Source organism: Mercenaria mercenaria, chromosome 16, assembly GCF_021730395.1.
Source record: "Mercenaria mercenaria strain notata chromosome 16, MADL_Memer_1, whole genome shotgun sequence".
Classification (NCBI taxonomy): Eukaryota; Metazoa; Mollusca; class Bivalvia; order Venerida; family Veneridae; genus Mercenaria; species Mercenaria mercenaria.
This window is the reverse complement of record NC_069376.1, coordinates 66,469,259-66,488,353: the sequence shown is the minus strand read 5'-3', so window position 1 is coordinate 66,488,353 and position 19,095 is coordinate 66,469,259. Positions and strand designations below refer to the sequence as shown.

General features: G+C 35.7%; 1 protein-coding gene across 1 annotated transcript in view; it reads right to left on the bottom strand.

The window, feature by feature from the left end:
* Positions 1-7,801, bottom strand: part of LOC128549371 (uncharacterized) — a 79,319-nt gene extending 71,518 nt beyond the window's left edge. Inside the window, exon 1 of the mRNA XM_053525999.1 lies at positions 7,739-7,801. Within this exon, the coding sequence (XP_053381974.1) occupies positions 7,739-7,801 (63 nt within the window). The remainder of the gene's footprint in view (positions 1-7,738) is intronic.
* Between the last annotated feature and the right edge of the window lie 11,294 nt (positions 7,802-19,095).

Genomic DNA, 19,095 nt, shown 5'->3' with positions numbered 1-19,095 from the left:
ATGACTCTGTTTGATTTCCATTTAAACAAAGAAGGAAATCAAGAACTGTATATTCCGCGATAAACAACGTTTGACGCGCGAGAGCATTATGGCGTCAATTATGACGTCAAATTGCCGCATGACGTCTGATACATTACTCCTCGCATAAATGAAGTCCAGCATAATATTTATTAAAATATATCAATGAGCATGTCAGAACGAAAATGATCTAGGTCTTCTTGTGATTTATCGTCTAATTTACCACGGTTCATCGTTCAGATGCTTCAGTATTTAGTATAAACAACAATATAGAAGGTCTTTTCACCATAGATGATATCAAACTCTACATATTGTTATTTGCAGACGATGCGGTACTCTTCGCGCATGAACCGGAAAGTCTTCAGTCAATGCTCAATGACCTGTATAATTACTGTACAACTTCGGGTTTGAAAGTAAACACCAATAAAACTAAAATAATGGTATTTGAGTTAGGTCGACATACATCACATGATTTCACTTTCAATAATATTGTATTAGAAAATGTAAAATCGTTTAAATACCTAGGGGTCAACTTGTTTAAAAATGGTCACTGGCATCGCACTCAGAAGAAACTTGCCAAACATTCACTTTTTGCTCTGCATAACTTATTTATAGTCTTTCATCAAGTAGAATTATCTGTTCAGGACAAGATTAAATTGTTTGACAGCTTAGTTGGATCTATTTTAAATTACAGTGCAGAAGTGTTCGGGTATAATGAGGGTAAAGATATAGAACTTATACATTGTAAATTTCTAAGGAAAGTTCTCTGCGTAAAAAAATCAACTAATCTTGATGGATTATACGGGGAGTTAGGACGACATCCAATGAAAATTCAACGAAAACTTATCATGATTAAATACTGGTTAAAATACTAAAAACAGACGATAACTGTCTACTTAAACAAATGTATCATTTACTAAAACGAGATGCAGATAATAATGTTACATATAACGGTAATAACTGGGCTTATCAAATAAAAACTATATTGAATGATATCGGAATGTCCAATTTGTGGTTAAACCAAGATATTTCTAACCTTAACTTCCGGTTAATCAAATTAATTTTTACATTAGATATTTACAAACAAACATGGTATTCAAATATCAATTCAAACAGGTTATCTTCATATAGTATATATAAGCATAATTTTGAGTTAGAGGAATATATGAAACATGTAAATATAAATAAATATAGGATAATTCTAACAAAATTCAGACTTTCATCGCACAATCTAGCTGTTGAAAAGGGTAGATATGAAAACATTCCCAGAGAAGATAGAAAATGTATACAGTGTAATAAGAATGTAATAGAAAATGAATTCCATTTTTTGCTTGTATGTCCAAGGTATTACAACATACGTAAACAATTCCTTAAACCCTATTTTTGAAGATGGCCAACATTAAAAAAAATGAATTATTGATGTCTTCCAAAAATCAAAGAATTTTAAATAGTGTTCTGAAATATTTATATTTTGCGTTTAAAGAGCGTCATGTTTGAATGTCGTAATACACTGAGATATGACTACAGTGGGTTACATATCATATTAATATTGTGTAATAATGTGAAATTCTCTATTGATTTTGATATACTTATATTAACATAATATACGATATACCACCTTTTACTGAGTATTCCTATTATGTTTGTTGTACATAAAGCCTCGATGACATAATAGTCTGTGTATTAATATGAATTTCTCTGTAAAACGGTTATAGAAATTGTGAAACTTGATTATGTATTTACATGTATGAATATGAATATTGTGGCTATAAATGTGCAATTGCAGTTTTATGCCAATAAAATATATGTTATGTTATGTTATTTAACCACTCGGGCTAACGCCCTCGTGGTTCAATTCCTACGCATCTGAACTCTGAACCGTGGTAAATCAGACGATAAACCACTCGAAGGCCTAGATCATTTGTTAAGTAAAAATATCATAGATATTTTAGTTTTCAAATGGTACGGTATTATTCAGTGTATTTTTTTTCTTATGAACATTGCATTTTCTTTTATCCATATCCGTAATATTAATATACAAAGTAACATGCAATTGAATTGTTGGAATTACTTACGAGGACCAGAAATAGTTTAAAAACAAAATGCTATTTTGTCCGTTTTGACAGGAATGAACCCCATTGGGACTTCTTGCAAATCCACTAGTGATTCTTTGATAATTTGCAATAATTCACAATGTGGTTTATATCCATCTAAACGCACAAAAAAGCATTCGATACTTACTTCTAAATGTTTACAGTAGCTTGATTGACTTCCTATGAAAATAAAAGTCAGGCTTTCGATTTTTCAACATATGAACGGGACAGCCTAAAAGACCAATTCACGTTAAATTGTAATTCGCCTGTAAAATAACCTTTAAGTCAGGAAATGTTATATTGTCATGACTATTACCGTTTAGCTACAATTTAACTACAATTTAGTCCAATAATTGTGTTTGTTTTTTTTCTTGTGTGTGTGTGTGCGTGTGTATGTGTGTGTGTGTTTAATCTTCAAAGATGCATTTTGTGAATGACGTCAGATCGCGCTTATAGTCTCGCGGGAAACGTCACCTTTGATATTATTGCACCATTGATGTTCATATGATAATAAACGCTTGTTTTTCTATTTCTACAAAACATGTAGTGAATATAAGCATTTACCCTTTAAGATCATTACAAATAGCTTTAAAATTTTATAGTCTATTTTTATTTAGATGTTGTTTCAAATTACCTAGTTTTCTGGCTGAAGAGGAAGATGTTGCATACTCTGAAGTATTATTTCGGCATCGACAAAACTCCAACATTCTCGTACTTTTCCGTGTATAAATACGGAATTTAAACTCCATAACGATAAAGACTGATTTCTTCTCACAATTTTGTGCGTCTAGAAATTTTGTTTACTGTCAATAACCATTTTTTAACGGCTTGAGGACTGACATTCCTATTTCCAAAATGCAGGATTTCAAGTTGGCATCTAATTTGAATGTAACTCGAAGACTGAAACTCAATTTTTCAGTCTTACATTTGAGCCAACATTGAACTTCGAGCCTGATTGAAGATTAAAATCTGAAAAGCAGCTGCTTCCGTACATTCATTAACCCGTACCCTGCTAAATTTCTACAATGGACTGGTCAATCATCCAATTTGGGCAATACCGTTTATTATTCGAAGGAGTGCTTACTGAAAATTTACTGACTGAATAGCGAACGGATGTGCAGGCTGATCTCGGTCTGCTCTGGTCGCAAAGACAGAATCACTTGCCACCAGCTTGCTAAGGGTTAAAGTTCGATTCTGTTTAAAATCGAAATGCAAAATTTCAAAGGAGCTGAATTTCGAGCTGGCATAACATTTAGGATCAGTCAGAAGATAGAAAAGAATAAATATAACTGTAAAGTATACAATGGATTACCTGTCTGACACAGGTCGTACCGGAATAGGCCGATTAAAATGTGTTTCGAGGATGCAGGTTAATATCTGGAACTTTCAACATGCAATTTATACACAAACAACTTAAACATTGACTTATAGAAGAAAAGAAATCGCCTTTCCATGAGTGTAATGTGTAATTATCCAGTTGCAACATATAATTTATATGCATGTAGTAAAAATTGTTATGTTCGTATTTTTGAACTGTTTTCAATAAATTTACACGCATGATTCTGAGTAAAGATGAATAGATTCTTGCAACCAGACGGGGATTTCCGGTATTTTTACCGGTGCTCGAAAAATCCATCTTACACCCCTTGTTGTAAGATGACTCTCGTGCTTTAAATGACGTATTACGAACTACATATATGTAGAAGATTTATGTTTAGTTATTTATATTTTATTTCGAAAAACGGAATAAAAATCCAATACCTTGACAGTTCCTCTTTGTTCCTGATAGTATATTTCTCGATTCAAAACACGTTATTTTATCAAAAATTCACAACGTTACGCAGGAACTGATAAAACAAAACCGGAACTAAACATTGTTATTTGTCTTTGAAACGTCATGACGTCTTTCCTGTTTACGGACGTTGATTTCCCGCGCTTTGTTTAAATACGCTGCTATAAGAAAAAGTTCTAAAAAGAAAGCCGTTCGACTGATTTTATTTTTATTATTATATCTTGATATCGGTATGCAAGAAAAAGATTCTGTCACTGGTAATAGGCACTCGGTAGGAACCTCGTTACCGCCTAAACAGTTATCCTCGAGGCGGTAAATTCCCATCTGCACCTATAACCAGTGAAATAATCTTATATTCTTGCATACCAGACGGAGATTTCCGGTATTTTTATCGGTGCTGGAAAAATCCATCTTACACCCCGGGGTGTAAGATGACTCTTGTGCTATAAATGACGTATTACGAACTACATATATGTAGCAATTTACATTTTAGCTCCTCTTGTTTCCTTATAGGATATATCTCGATTCAAAAAACGTTATTTTATCAAAAATTCATAACGTTACGCTGCAACTGATAAAACAAAACCGGAACTAAATAGAGGATATTACATGAGTGTCTTTCAATATTGAATTTATTAAACGAGTTGAATAAAATAATAAAATGCGAGGCTCTGCCGAGCATTTTATCAATTTTATTCAACGAGTTTAATAAATTCAATGTGGAAAGTTACAAATGTAATATTCTTTTTATCACATGTAGGTCTTTCCTGTCGAAACATAAAAATTTCTACTTTCTTTTTCTATATAAACAAGTCAATTTGACCAACGTCTCCAATACTATAAATGACGTCGACGTCAAAGCTTTATTACACTAGTGTATTATCATTTTTATTTAATGGCTTTATTACACTCCCGCGACGTCAAACATGTGATAAACATTGTTATTTGTCTTTGAGACGTCATGACGTCTTTCCTGTTTACGGACGTTGCAATTGGTTTCCCGCGCTTTGTTTAAATACGCACTAGAAGAAATAGTTCTAAAAAGAAAGCCTCGTAACCGCCTAAACAGTTACTCTCGAGGCCGGAAATTCCCATCTGCACCTACAACCGGTGAAAGAATCTTATAATTTGTAATGAACAATATGACGTATAGAATATAGTCATTTGTTCTATGACAGATAATACCGTTCATCCAGTGTAAGTTTTGTTTCTATTTTTATCTGGATTTTCATTTCTATTCAGCATTTCTTAGTGCTTCAGAATTTCTTAAGGTCTTAAGTCTACCCTTTAACTCAGGGATATCACACTTAGACCTATCAAACTCAGGGATATCACACTTAGACCTATCAAACTCTAAGATAACACATTTGCATTCAGTGCTTTTACTTTTAGACGTAACACATCATAACTTCAGAGATATTACATTGACTTCTCACACTCAAAATATAACACTTTAACCTATTGTACTCAAACATATCACAGTCAAACCTATTACACTCAAACATATTACACTTAGATCTATCATACTCGGAAATATCACACTCGAAGATACAACACACGGAGATATCACTTTCAGGCCCAAGCTAATACAGACTTAGCACACTTTGAGATATCGAAATTAGGGATATCACACAGGACCAATTACACACAGAGACATTAGTAATTGAAATCATAATTTCAATTAGTTTTTTTTGAAACATTTAAAAGTATTACAACTTAACCTCTGTTTAGAACTAGAAATAAATTAGTTGAAGTAAACGACAAATTAGCTGAAGTAAACGACAAATTAGCTGAAGTAAACGACAAACAACATAGCGAATGCGATTCTTTTTATTTCCACAGTATCAATGTACAAGGATTAGAACAGTAAGAAAGAATTGTCTATTTATTATAATATAAATTCAAAATGCACTAAGTCCAACACGGACACATGAACACTTACAAGATTTATCGTTCAAGAACAAACAACTGTAAATGGAACTTGAGGTTTCATATTACACTTTATAAAGATATATATTTATTATTGTTCCAAGATAAATAATAATTAATGAATTACTGGCAATTTCAAAACTAAATGATATATACTAAACTAAAATAAAAAAGAACAAGTGACATTTTATCATCAACTCGCATTTTCAAAACTAAATGATACACAAAACTAAAATAAACAAGAGCCATGTTAGACATGGCCAATCCCCCCGCCGGGCATATTATAACTGAAGGCTAAAGTTCCTGGCAAGTTAGTGTTTGAAAGTATTCATTTTGGGAGAAGCTTTCAAAAACCGTTTAGTTGTGGTCCACATCTGGGGTTTTAAAGATGTGGAAGAAAGAATTATTCAGTGGTGAAAATGTTACAACATAAATTATTTATAGTAACAACTAATGGAAGTTAATCTTTAAAAAAAAAAAAAAAAAAAAAAAAAAAAAAATTGTAAGTCCACATAAAAATCTTTACTAGGTAGAGATTGGTCAAAATACACCTCAAAATTGGATTTAGCATGCATGTTGTACTACCGAAAAGTGGTGCCGATTTTTCCCTACGACTAGTAATGAAAAAGTTACAATAAAAGCTATTTAAAGTAACAAGAAAGGGAAGCAATTCTAAAGAAGGGAACTGCGCATGACACTTCGTCTCATGATTGTGTATAATTGTGCCAAGTTACATCAAAATCCCTCCATGCATGAAGAAGAAATGCTTCGGACAAAGTCGTTCTTGTATCTGACCTTTGGCTTCTAAGTGTGACCTTGACCTTAGACCTAGGGACCTGGATCTTGCGCTTGACACTCCGTCTTGTGGTGGTGAACATTTGTGCCAAGTTATATCAAAATCCCTCTATGCATGAAGAAGAAGAAGTGCTCCGGACAAGGTTTTCATTCTTGTATCCTTTGACCTCTAAGTGTGACCTTGACCTTAGAACTAGGGACCTGGTTCTTGCGCATGACACTCCACCTCGTGGTGGTGAACATTTGTGCCAAAATATATCAAAATCCCTCCATGCATGAAAAAGATATGCTGCGGACAATTTTTTTAAGAAAATATAAAAGAAGGGGAATAACTCAAAAAGTAGGCAAGATAGAGTTATTGTTCATGCACACTACACTACCTCCCAATGTGTTCTATCAGTGTATGAAGTTTGAAGAAAATCCCTCCAGTACTTTTGGAGTTATGCTCCGGACAAAATTTTTAAAGAAAATATGATAAAGGGGAATAACTCAAAAAATACACAGGGTAGAGTTATTGTTCTTGCACACTGCACTTCCTCCCAATGTGTTCTATCAGTGTATGAAGTTTGAAGAAAATCCCTCCAGTACTTTTGGAGTTATGCTCCGGACAAATGTTTTAAAGAAAATATGATAAAGGGGAATAACTCAAAAAATAGGCAAGGTAGAGTTATTGTTCTTGCACACTGCACTTCCTCCTAATGTGTTCTATCAGTGTATGAAGTTTGAAGAAAATCCCTCAAGTACTTTTGGAGTTATGCTCCGGACAAAGGTTGTTGCGGACGCACGGACGGACGGACGGACGGACGGACGGAGAGCATTTCTAATATCCCCTTCGCCTTTGGCGGGGGGATAAAAAAAAAAGAACAAGTGACAATTTATTACTTACTCGCATTTTCAAAACTAAAATAAAAAAGAAAAAGTAACTTTTTTTTCATGTACTCGCATTTTCAAAACTAAATGATAAACTAAAAGATAAAAGATAAAAAAGAAAAAAAAATAGAATAGAAACATAAGGCTTTTTAGTTGTTTATTATGTTGTTTTTTATGAAACGTATTGTGTAGTGGTATTGATGAACTGCATGTTCTAAAAGGTCTATTCATTCTGGTATACCTTCCTGCTTGATTTACATGTTGTTAAAATATCTATGACTGCTTCTACCATCTTCTTATCCATCTTTTCACTGGGATTCGAGGGATCGGGATTCGAGGAATCGGGATTCGAGGGATTCTTATCGAGATCCGAGGAGTTCTTCTCCTGGACCAAAATTTCTTCTCAAGGTTGTTGTTGTTCCTCTTCACGCCTTCGCTGTAAAATAAATTTATATATTAAATATTTTCATTCAGTATGTTTATTTTAACAAGAAAAAGAACGTTCCGCTGAACAAGCTAAGTAGTCAGAGCCTAAAACGCCCAATCGAGAGATCGTAGGTTGGATTGCCTGGCCCGGCGTTTATTCGCTGTGATGACTGACTTAACGCCATTCGTTCTGAACCTCTGGTTGTTCAATTACTCGCAGAGAGTATGTTTATTCTGGTAAAAATCAAGGAAAACGGGTTAGTTTTACGTACCGCTGTATATATAAATGAACTGCCGTTAAAAATGGTGGTAATGCCAAACACAGTTTGTGGAGAGAACAAACTGTGACATGTCTATACCAAAGGTCATACAAGTCTTAAATTTATCGAGTCATAGCAGGTCTGCGCTTGACATTTTTGCAACAATTACATCATAAAATATATAGCTCTACACCAAAGAATTTTGATCAAGGATGTCATACACCATCAGTACAAATCTGGAATCACATTTCTGAACAAAGTTGTTTGGATGAAAATATTTAACTTGTAATATTTACATTCGCCCTTTTCTTTTCCATTGAAAACCATGACGTTCATTTCGTATGCACAGCAAATTTTAAACGAGTTCCCGGCCATTCTGTTCACCAGACGGAACAAATGCGTCGTCATCTAATAAGGAATGTTTTCCCTGACTATACGCGGACGTCGTCAAAACAGCGGCTCGTTATCACTAATCAGCGTTGATGTAACTTTCGCGCCTTTTCTTTTGCTGTTCACACGAAATGAACGTCACAATTTTCAATTGAAAAGAATAGGGCGAATGTAAATAATTAGTTTATTGGACTAATATCGGCTTACCGATAGTTTGTCTAATATTGTCCGTCCGGCTTATTGATATCAGTTTATGACACTGGCCCGACAATAAGTCGATTTTAGACACCAAGCTATTCGAAATTTGATATTGGTCCAACATTCAACTTTTATCAAAGGGTGACGACATGAACTTGCTGCCTATGATATGATGTATGTACGTCTAAATTTGATCAACAGTTACTTATATTTTCTTAGTTTCTGACACATATTCACATTCAAAACTTTGTAAGCATAATTTGCAGTACAAGCTTTCTTAGTACCGGTAGGTATCAAGAAGAAAGAAATGGCAATTATCCTATACATTGTGTATCAAGCGGACATAGGGTGAAATATCGAGCCGACATTGCTCCCGAAAGCAAGCAGATATTGGTTCGATATAAAAAGAATATTGGAACTATTCGATATCCTGTCGATAGCAGAAACAAATGTGATCCGATGTTAGTTTTGTATCGGCCAATATCGGCTTGATGTCAGAAAAATTATCGAACCAATATACGTCAGCTTTGTAAACCGATGTTAGTACTATTATACAATTTGATGCTTTGCAAAACAATATCGGCATTATATTGGCAAATCGACTCAGCCCCAAATGCCAGTCACCTCGCTTGTTGAAGAGTACAAGGTATCCAAGGCCAGACTTCAATTAACACTGAGAGACTCTGTGGATGAGAAGATTAGCAAAGCAGGGATATAAGTCCGAACAGGGAGGAAGTGGTCTGCAAACCAAGCAGTTGGGCAAGCAGAAGCAGTATACAGCTAAGGGACATAGTTGGCACCACTTGCAAGGGAAGAGAAGGATTTGGAACCAGGCAAAGTCTGCGCTGGGAAAGAGCTGACAACAGGGAAAGGCGTTCCATGGTACAGGATGAAATCAGAAGATCAGTGGAGCAAACAAGGTCAGCAAAGGCCGTACAAATTGGTCAACAGGGCAGATGGACAGTACGGAACTTGCCAGAACGTGTCTTAACCTGGCAGGATATATGGAGATAAAACCCACTTCGGCTCAGTTTCCTGCTTTGTTCCGTCTATGACCTATTGCCTTCACCAACAAACCTGAACTGATGGAGGCTCACAGAAGACTCTAATTGCCAGTTGCGTGGAGAGAAGGGTACCCTGCACCACATCATGTCGGCATGTCCAACAGCTCTTGCACAAGGCCGATATAGATGGCGCTACGATCAGGTGCTCAGAGAATTGGTTGATGTGGTTGAACGGGAGAGGAAGAAAAGCAGACCAAGGATAAATAAAGGGCCACTGTTCATCCCTTTTGTCAAAGGTGAGACCAAGAAACCCCAGCCTAATGAAACAATCCACCTAAATGAGTCAAACAACTCGGAGTTGCGTGTAGACCTTGGCAAAAGGCTAATTTTTCCAGATATTGTACACACAAATCTGAGACCAGACATGGTACTGTGGGCATAGTCTCATAAGCGGCTGATTATGGCGAAACTAACTGTGCCCTGGGAAGAGAGGACTGAAGAGGCACACGAGAGGAAAAGGACAAAGTACCATGACCTGGCAGAGGCATGTACTATACAGGGACGGAAAACTTGGATTTTTTCCAGTGGAGGTAGGATGTAAAGGGTTTCCTGCCCTATCATTTTCGAGGATGCTTAGAGCTTTGGGCATTAAAGGCAGAGCAAGAAAGTCAGCAGCCCAGGCTCCAGGACAGGCAGCGGAAAAGGCGTCCAGTTGGCTCTGATTATGTCAAAACGAAAAGGCACGGCAGACATCACAGGCAAGCAGTGCTTGATCACAACTGATGCCCCGCCATTCTTAGAGTGTTCCGGGACAAGGGGCGAAACGCTCAGTGAGGAATAGGGACCCGGCTGACGATGGCTTTGATAAGCAGTACGGGTACCCTACTGTATATTTCGGCTTTACATTTATCGCCATATTTTCGCAAAACAAATGAAGTTAATGAAATTTCCGGTCCCTGTAAGAAAGGCTACAGATTATTCAAGCGGAAAAACTAAGACTTTTTCAAAAAAATTTAAGACTTTAATTAAGACTTACAGGCAATCGAGTAATTTGCCTCAAAATGTCTGATAACATCATATCACGTTTCTCATATTGCAAAACATATTTTAGACTCGTACCAAAATCTACACATGTACATAAAAATCATAATTCTGAGAAATACATATTTAAATATATTTTTCTATCATAATACTAAATATCATTGAAATGTGACAGTGTTACCTCTCAGTGTCATATACTACTAATAAGATCTTAAGATCTTATTCATTCTTATTTTGCAGAATATTCAAATATTCTTTGATTGTTGATGTTTTCTTTTTCAAATTAGTGTCAAATACATGATGCTTTTCAAAAATTATGATTATGTTACGTCATGTCAAAAGTAAAAGCTGATTAATACATTTACGAGCTGAAAAAGGTATAACAGACAAAGGTCTGCTACGTAATAGTTATGGAGTCTGTCGATATTATTTTTAAAAGAAATGACGCTACACTGAAGTGATGAATAAATTTTGAAATCTACAGAAAGATTGTAAACATTATGTTTTATAAACTATATTTAAAGCATTACTTATGATCTTTAAAATGATGTTTATTCGCATTGCAAAGCAGAATTATAATATGTTTTATTACCATGTGAAACTGAATTGGTTTTCATCTATTTACGGTTATCGATCGCATATCAGAAACTTGATACAGGCCCAATGATGTTTTCATAATAATTATGGTTGTTGAAACTATACTGGACAGGAATCGATTGCCATAGGTCTTACAACATCGGACTGCAAAGTTGACGTAATATCGGTGTAATGTTCTAATATAAAGATCCGATATCAAACCGATATTTGGCTAATATAAAACAACAACAGACCGTAATCGACTTTCAGTTATCAGACCGATAAATGAAAATTAATAAACGTCTAATGTTGTTTTCATTACGAACCGAATTAGGCTTGATGCCGAAAAAAAGACCTACTGGACGGGTTGATATTGAAAACCATATTGTTTCAATGTAGGCTTGATATGTAATGCTGTCTGGGATGTAAGTTTCAGACATTTAGAACGGATCCTGGTGTCTGTTGCAGCCTTTTTGAGTGCGCTATTTACAGGATTGTGTCAGGTCATGCATGAATGAAAGTAGTCCGGCAACATACACCATAAAAAGTAGACTGATTACCGATTCTGCCTATTCGGTTTTACTCGTAAATTATAAGCCGTATTTTTGTCATCATCATCAGCAGCAGCATCCTCATCATCATAATCATTATTATCATTATTATTACAATACTCGCATATTCTTATTACAGGTTCAATAAGGGAAACATCCCTTTTGGTTTTCTGCTAACTTTTACCCGTTCGGAAAGCAAATTCAACAATATTTGACTTGCTTCCATCAATAGGCCCGGTGCGTTAAAGTATACATTGTGTTATTAAAAGAAATATCCAAAATTAAAATTAAACAATTTATCTAAATTTCTACCGTTCAGATTTTTTCTAGTGTTCCATAATTATTTTTTTTTCAACATAACACATTTCTTACTTAACTTTTCCCGAACAGGAACGTCCCAGTCGGAAACACAGATAGAATAGCAATTAGTTAGAATTATGACCCATTTTGAATTTTCCACTCAGAATGCAGGCATATTTGTCAGAAATAAGTGTTGATACATCTGGAAATAATATTTTTAAGTAATCATCAAGCAGGGCAATATTGAAAAAGAATTTTAGCATTATTTGTGTAACTCAAGTACTCTATGATAGACAAGCAATTCAGTATAAATTTATATAATGAGTTCTCGATTTGGAAGTTAAGTTTCCAATTTGGGAAATTTTGAAATTAAGAAATTTCAATGTTTTGAAATTAAGAAATTTCAATGTTAAATAAACATTTAATTAGGGTATTTAAAAATGAAAAGTAGAAATGTAGATATAATTCTCAAGTTTTCAATGTATTTCATTTCATATAACCATTCATATTCTTATGCATCGGGCCTTTTGAAAGAAACAATTCAAAAACGATGATTTTACTTCTCGAACAGAAAGCAAATAACTGTATGAGCCGTGCCATGAAAAAACCAACATAGTGGCTTTGCGACCAGCATGGATCCAGACCAGCCTGCGCATCCGCGCAGTCTGGTCAGGATCCATGCTGTTCGCTTTCAAAGACTATTGCAATAAGAGAAACTGTCAGCGAACAGCATGGATCCTGACCAGACTGCGCGGATGCGCAGGCTGGCCTGGATCCATGCTGGTCGCAAAGCCACTATGTTGGTTTTCCCATGACGTGGCTCAATTATAAACTATCATCAATAAAACTGCAAAAAGATCCTTTTGAAGCAAAGAATGCAACAAAGAAGAATAACAGATGCCTCGGTTTGACTGATCTGTACATATGAGGTAATGAAATATGCAACACCTCTCACGCCCTCTAGCGAACCTTAAGCGGAAATTTCCTAATAAGGATGTAGGGAAAAACTCAATATTTGACTTCACGAACGGGACGTTTCCCCTTCTGATGCTATAAAATACATTTGTAAAAGTACCAAGAGATTCCTTCGCCGTACTTAAACATATTATAATTTTTTTTCGAAACGAGACTCCTTTAAAAGAAGTTACTTACTATGATCTCTCCTGTTGCTCAGCCGCCTGTTCCATTCTCTGAAAAAAAAACATTTTTTGTTAGTTAAAGAAGAACAGGTTTTTGAGGATAATTTATCCGACGTCACTGACGACGTCGGATAACATCTTACAGTTGTTTACCAAGATCAAGATTAACCAAGACAACTTCACAATCACATCGCCGTTTGAGCAATAGCATTCGTCCTGTATGTAAAGTACTAAATATGTAAAAGGAGTCTCCCATGGCCAAGTGGCTAATGCTGTTGACTTCGAATCACTTGTATCATACACCAATGACTTCGAGCCATTTTCGGAGGGCTGGTGGTCCCACACAAGTACCTGCTCGTGCCATGAAATAAAACCCAGTGGGGCATCTGGGGTATTCCTCAACCATTTGCTGAATGCTCCTCATATGACCTTAAATGTGTGGGCGTGACATAAACCCAACATACTATTTAAATGTACATTTTTTATCATCAAAAATCAGCATTCCTGGTTCCGATCTCTTGTAGGTCAAGTCAGGAAAACCATGAACATTACAATCATGTATCATCAAAAATAACTCATTAAATTGAACTACGTAAATAACTGATGAAAATGACATTTCTGTTGGTTAAACGGATTTCTGATTTTTCGGAAAAGGCTGTTCAATGCTGTCGACGCATATTTACATCATCAACTACTGGATAAAAAAGTATCTATTGAACAATCCTTGTAATGGGCGCTTTGTTTTTTTTTTCCTTGAATAAAATAAAGATTTCATCATACTGAAATAACACAAAATGTCAGAAATATTTAGGCAATATAGTTATATTAAACACAGGTCATATCATACTTAATGTTGTTACATTTGTAATTAGGCTACCTACCTTCTTAACGTCTCCGCCATTCATGCATACACCCATACAGCCATCGTCGTCGTCGTCGCCGCAGTAGTATGAACAACATTGTTCCCTACATTCAGAATCAGAGTAACATTCTTCCGTATCGCAATCATCAAAATCTCTTCTGTCCTATTTAGGAAAGTAATAAAAATGAAATCTGATAAGTAGATATAAATCCAGAGTAGAAATTCTCAACACACTGTCATTTTGTAAAGATTATCTCGTACAAAACATTTCTTTTATCGATTGGGCTTTGTGATTTTGATAGCCTTATGATTGCAGAGTTAGAAATGTAGATGTGTACGAAAGACTTGATTTGTATACATCTGAAGAATGGGTCTTTACCATGCAGTTATTTTATTAGTACAAGAATATAGCGTAAATATACAGCAGTATTACCCATGACAAACTTTTAACATGAAAGAAAAACGGAGCTTTACTGTCAGGACACCCAGTTTAATCTATCTTTATTGCTTTGTTGTTGTTGTTGTTGTTTTTTTGCACACTCTTAATGCAATTCTTGTATGCACGAAAACGTAACTTCAAAGTTTTTTGTTTTATTTAGCTTGTGACTTCAATGGCTGTATAGTTTTCTTTTTGTATCAAACTGGATCCAAATGAAAAAAAAACATGAAAGTAGAGATATTCACGAAATTGCGAAAACCATAAACAAGACCAACTAAGGGCTCTTGCTAGCACGCTTTCTGAGAGTTTTATTATTTGCATTTTTGTCTTAAATTCTTGAAAATGTTGGTAGCTGTAGTTTTGTGTTATTGTACTTGAACGCTGAAGATATAAAACAACAATTACAACAGTAGGTAATTGATCTGTGATACCGTGTAATGATACGTAATTCCACGGAAATTGCCGACCACTCTATCTTAATTCATTTTGTTAATATACCCTCACCTGGTCTATAACTTCTTCAAGGGTTTGTAGTAGCCTTTTTTCTTCGTCATTCAAATCTTCCGTTGCTTGAACTGAAATGAAAATAAAACTAACTTGTATCATAGCTCGGTGTTTTTCTTAACAAATTTGGTGCAGGTAATTCGTATACACTGAGTACAGGGTGCGGTAACTAAAAGTGTGCAGGTATTAAATATCCGCACGCTAGTTACCGCACTGTTAGATAGGAAAGTATGCCAGCGTGTCTGGAACAGTAGACAACGAAGTGTATTTTATTGATTTTCTGCTATAGCATTGGTTTATTTTACCTGGGCTTTACACATTTGTAAAGCAAGGATCCTAAGTACTCACTGAACTGTTGTATATGGCAATGTGGAACGCCTACAACTACCATATATGGATGGCTATGATACAAAACAGAAAGAACATTAAAACTCTCGGGTAAACGATTTATACTCGGGGGCTACGCCCCCTCGTACAAATCGTTTACCCTCGAGTTTCAGTGCTCTTTCTGTTACAAGGAAGTAATAGACGGGCAGTGAAATAAGATTATCAGCGTACTGAGCGAAAATAAACACATGAAGTAAATGAAAAAGCTTCCACTGCCCCGGAAGAAAAATGTCATAACAGTTGTCTTAACGTTACAGCAAAACGGTTTACACGGGTTTATAACGTCTCTCGTAACAAAACCTGGCACATAAGGTTTACACAGGCGCATAACGACTGCCAGAAGAAGTTTATCTATCAAAATGGTTTTAAAAAATCCCCTAAAATGGAGGTCTGGTTTGAGCATTGTCCCTTTTCCTACTTCGTCTTTCCCTTAATGGTGGTGACTCGTTCCAAATCATCGAGTATATGCACCTACGGTTCCTTTTGTCTTTACAGGAGCATATTTGTGTTTTACAATGTGTTCCTGTAATTAAGTTTACATATGGATTAATCTGGCGCTGCGGAGATGATTTTGTTTACATTGTCATGTTATATATGAAAATAGCTGGATTTTGCGTCATTAGATGTGACGTAACGTTTTGTTCAAAATAGCCGGATTCAACTAAAAGTAATAAAAGTGTACCTGTACCTATAATTTTCACAGCAGAAATGCACGTAGAGGTATAATTTGTACATGCAAGTATACCTTTATACCTGCAAGTACATTTTCATTACATTTTTAAACTTTATACCGGCATGTATTTAACCTATTCATACAGGTATGACATTGTATCTGTAGATATAAAATATACAGTTTTGTTGCACCTCAAAATGGCCGAGTTTTTGGGAGTCGCTACCGAACTGCTTTACACTCAACGTAATTTGGTAGTTTACAAAAATGTAGTACCAAAATGCGTTGGACATGTACAACCAAAACGGTATTTATAATAATCTTATGATTTACAGAAAGAATATTTTGTGACAAATGGACAATATTATTTCAAAGAGAGCCATGATGAAACTAAGTCGCTCATCCGACCTTGACTTTTTGGCTTTGAAAATAGAACGGCCCTATTTTCAGTCAAGCAGGACCATTTGAACACACGTGAGAGAGGTCAATGCAACTCTAACTTTGACATACATCGAGAGATTTTAAAGGAACTGGGCACAACTGTTCACCACAATTTTTAATGCAAATCAACATACTGACCAAGTCTGGTGGATATTGGATAAGAACTGCCCAAGTTAAAGAGCGGACGCTGTCAATTCTTGCAATTTTGAGCAATTAAAGGGGCGTAACTCCAGAACTTCTGGGACGATCCGGTTGATTATCGAACTTGCCCGAGATGTTAACATTCTGACCAAATTTGGTGAAAATTGGATAACAATTGCTCAAGTTAGATAACTTTTGGAGCCGCCCGCCCGCCGTCCGCCCTCCGCATGTATTCACATAATACGCATAGTATACAATTGAAGAAAAAAGCCAAAATCTGCGATAAATATTTAGAGAAAGTCATTCGCATTTATATATGTATATAAAAATAAGATACATGACACTGTATACCTTATTGTGGAGGAAGCTTCATTTCTGAGTAAACTGTATATTTCTTACCCATCTAAACACACAGAACCCATATTTCTTTGCGTTTTCCGGGGAGGACCCCAATTATTCCACTCGCATATATATATCAAAATAAAAATCTAAAAATAACGACGGAGAATTTAGCTTTTGGAAAATTATTCGAGCAAGCCCACGCCCACATCTTACCATTCTTTTACGTTGTGTTTGAAACATATATGTTTACAATGCTGCAGAAAAAGTCCTTATCTTTCTGAACATCCAAATAAACAACACAGTTGTAACAATAGTGAATCCTAGAGCTATTAGTGTTAAGATACCAGTAAGCTCAGGCCATTCAGTTAGGATTGCAAGTTGGCCATCTAAAAGTGGAGTCAAAAGTGTAGAATTAGCAAAAATAGAGCCCAGTTGGGAAAGAACACTGTTTGTTATCTGGCAAGTTTCCTTGTTTTTGTGGCATGTCCCTATTGCAGGAAATTTAAGGTATTGAGGTAAGCTGATCTCATCCTTATGCAACCAATACTCTCTAGAAAGTGAGAATTTTGCTTCATGTTGGAAAGCAACACCATAATTTAGCCGTGGGAGGATGTTGGAGGAGACACACTGAGGTAAAACAACCATGAGGATCAATGCATAGAAAGTGGCACTCAACAAGGACCCATCTGAAAACATAAAAAAGGACTAATAGTGAGGAACGGGATGAGATGAGGAATCTCTAGCACTATAAAACAAGAAATAAAATTTCTTAGCCTCACTAATAGAAAAAATAATTTTGAATTTTGATGCGCAGTTCAAAAAACCTAACCGGCCAAGCTAGGAGTTTTGTTGATAGGTTACTTGAGAGCTAGTGCCAAAAGTACAACTATGCTTATTACTCCTCTGGCTTCTTATTTCTCCAATAAGTCATTTTGTGTTTCCTTTTTCGCTTGCGACCAGAATATGTGTGTTTCTCAAAATACTCTTTCATGTAACTTGGATCAATTAGACATTCCCTAATCCATTCTGAATTCCTACGACCAGCTACAAAACACCTTAACCACCTTTCACCCTTGTACCTACAAACTTCTACTATTTTATCAGGCTTTAAAAGAGGAGATTCATTTCCTGAATTTTCAACAATCTGAGGACCTATGTTAGAATCAGAGTTCACCCTTTGGTTCACAACAGATTGGTTTCCAGCTTGAGGACCCTTGGTCTCAACAGATTTTGACATCAACTCAGTCTGAGGACCATTTGTCTCAACAGGCTGGGATTTTGCATCAGACTGTGCATGCGGATTACCAATAGATTGTTCAACTGAACTTGTTTTGGTATCCGACTTATTGCCTGACTGAGGATCATTCCTGGACAAATTTACATCAGTATTGTCTTGGTTAACAATATCTGAATCCAAGTGTTCTTGGTAATGCTTAATTCTCTGGGCATTTACATGACCTTTTAATATCTTGTTTGTTTTGCAGTTCCTAAGTTTGTAAGTGAATTTGGAACTAACAGACACAATAATGTAAGGCCCATCCCATTTGTGGGAAAGCTTTGAGGAAAGACCTGGTTTTGTTGCATTGCACCTTAACAAAACCTTGTCATTAACCTTGAAATCTGGAGCCTTGGCCTTTGTGTCAAACCTTTCCTTAGCCTTTTCTTTTGCTAGCTCCATGTTTTGTTTAGCTACATCCTTAGCTATCGTAAGGTGGCTCAAAAGATCCTCAAGATACTGTTTAGCTTGAGTCGGCATTGTTTGTTTTGGAAGTAACCCAACATCAACTGGCAGGGTCATTTCTTTTCCAAAAACTAAATGATATGGAGAATAACCTGAGGACTCAGTGGCAGGGGTTGACCTGAATGCCATCATAATGCTAGGGAGGAGATTTGACCAATTCATTTGATTTTCATCTACATAAGCTGT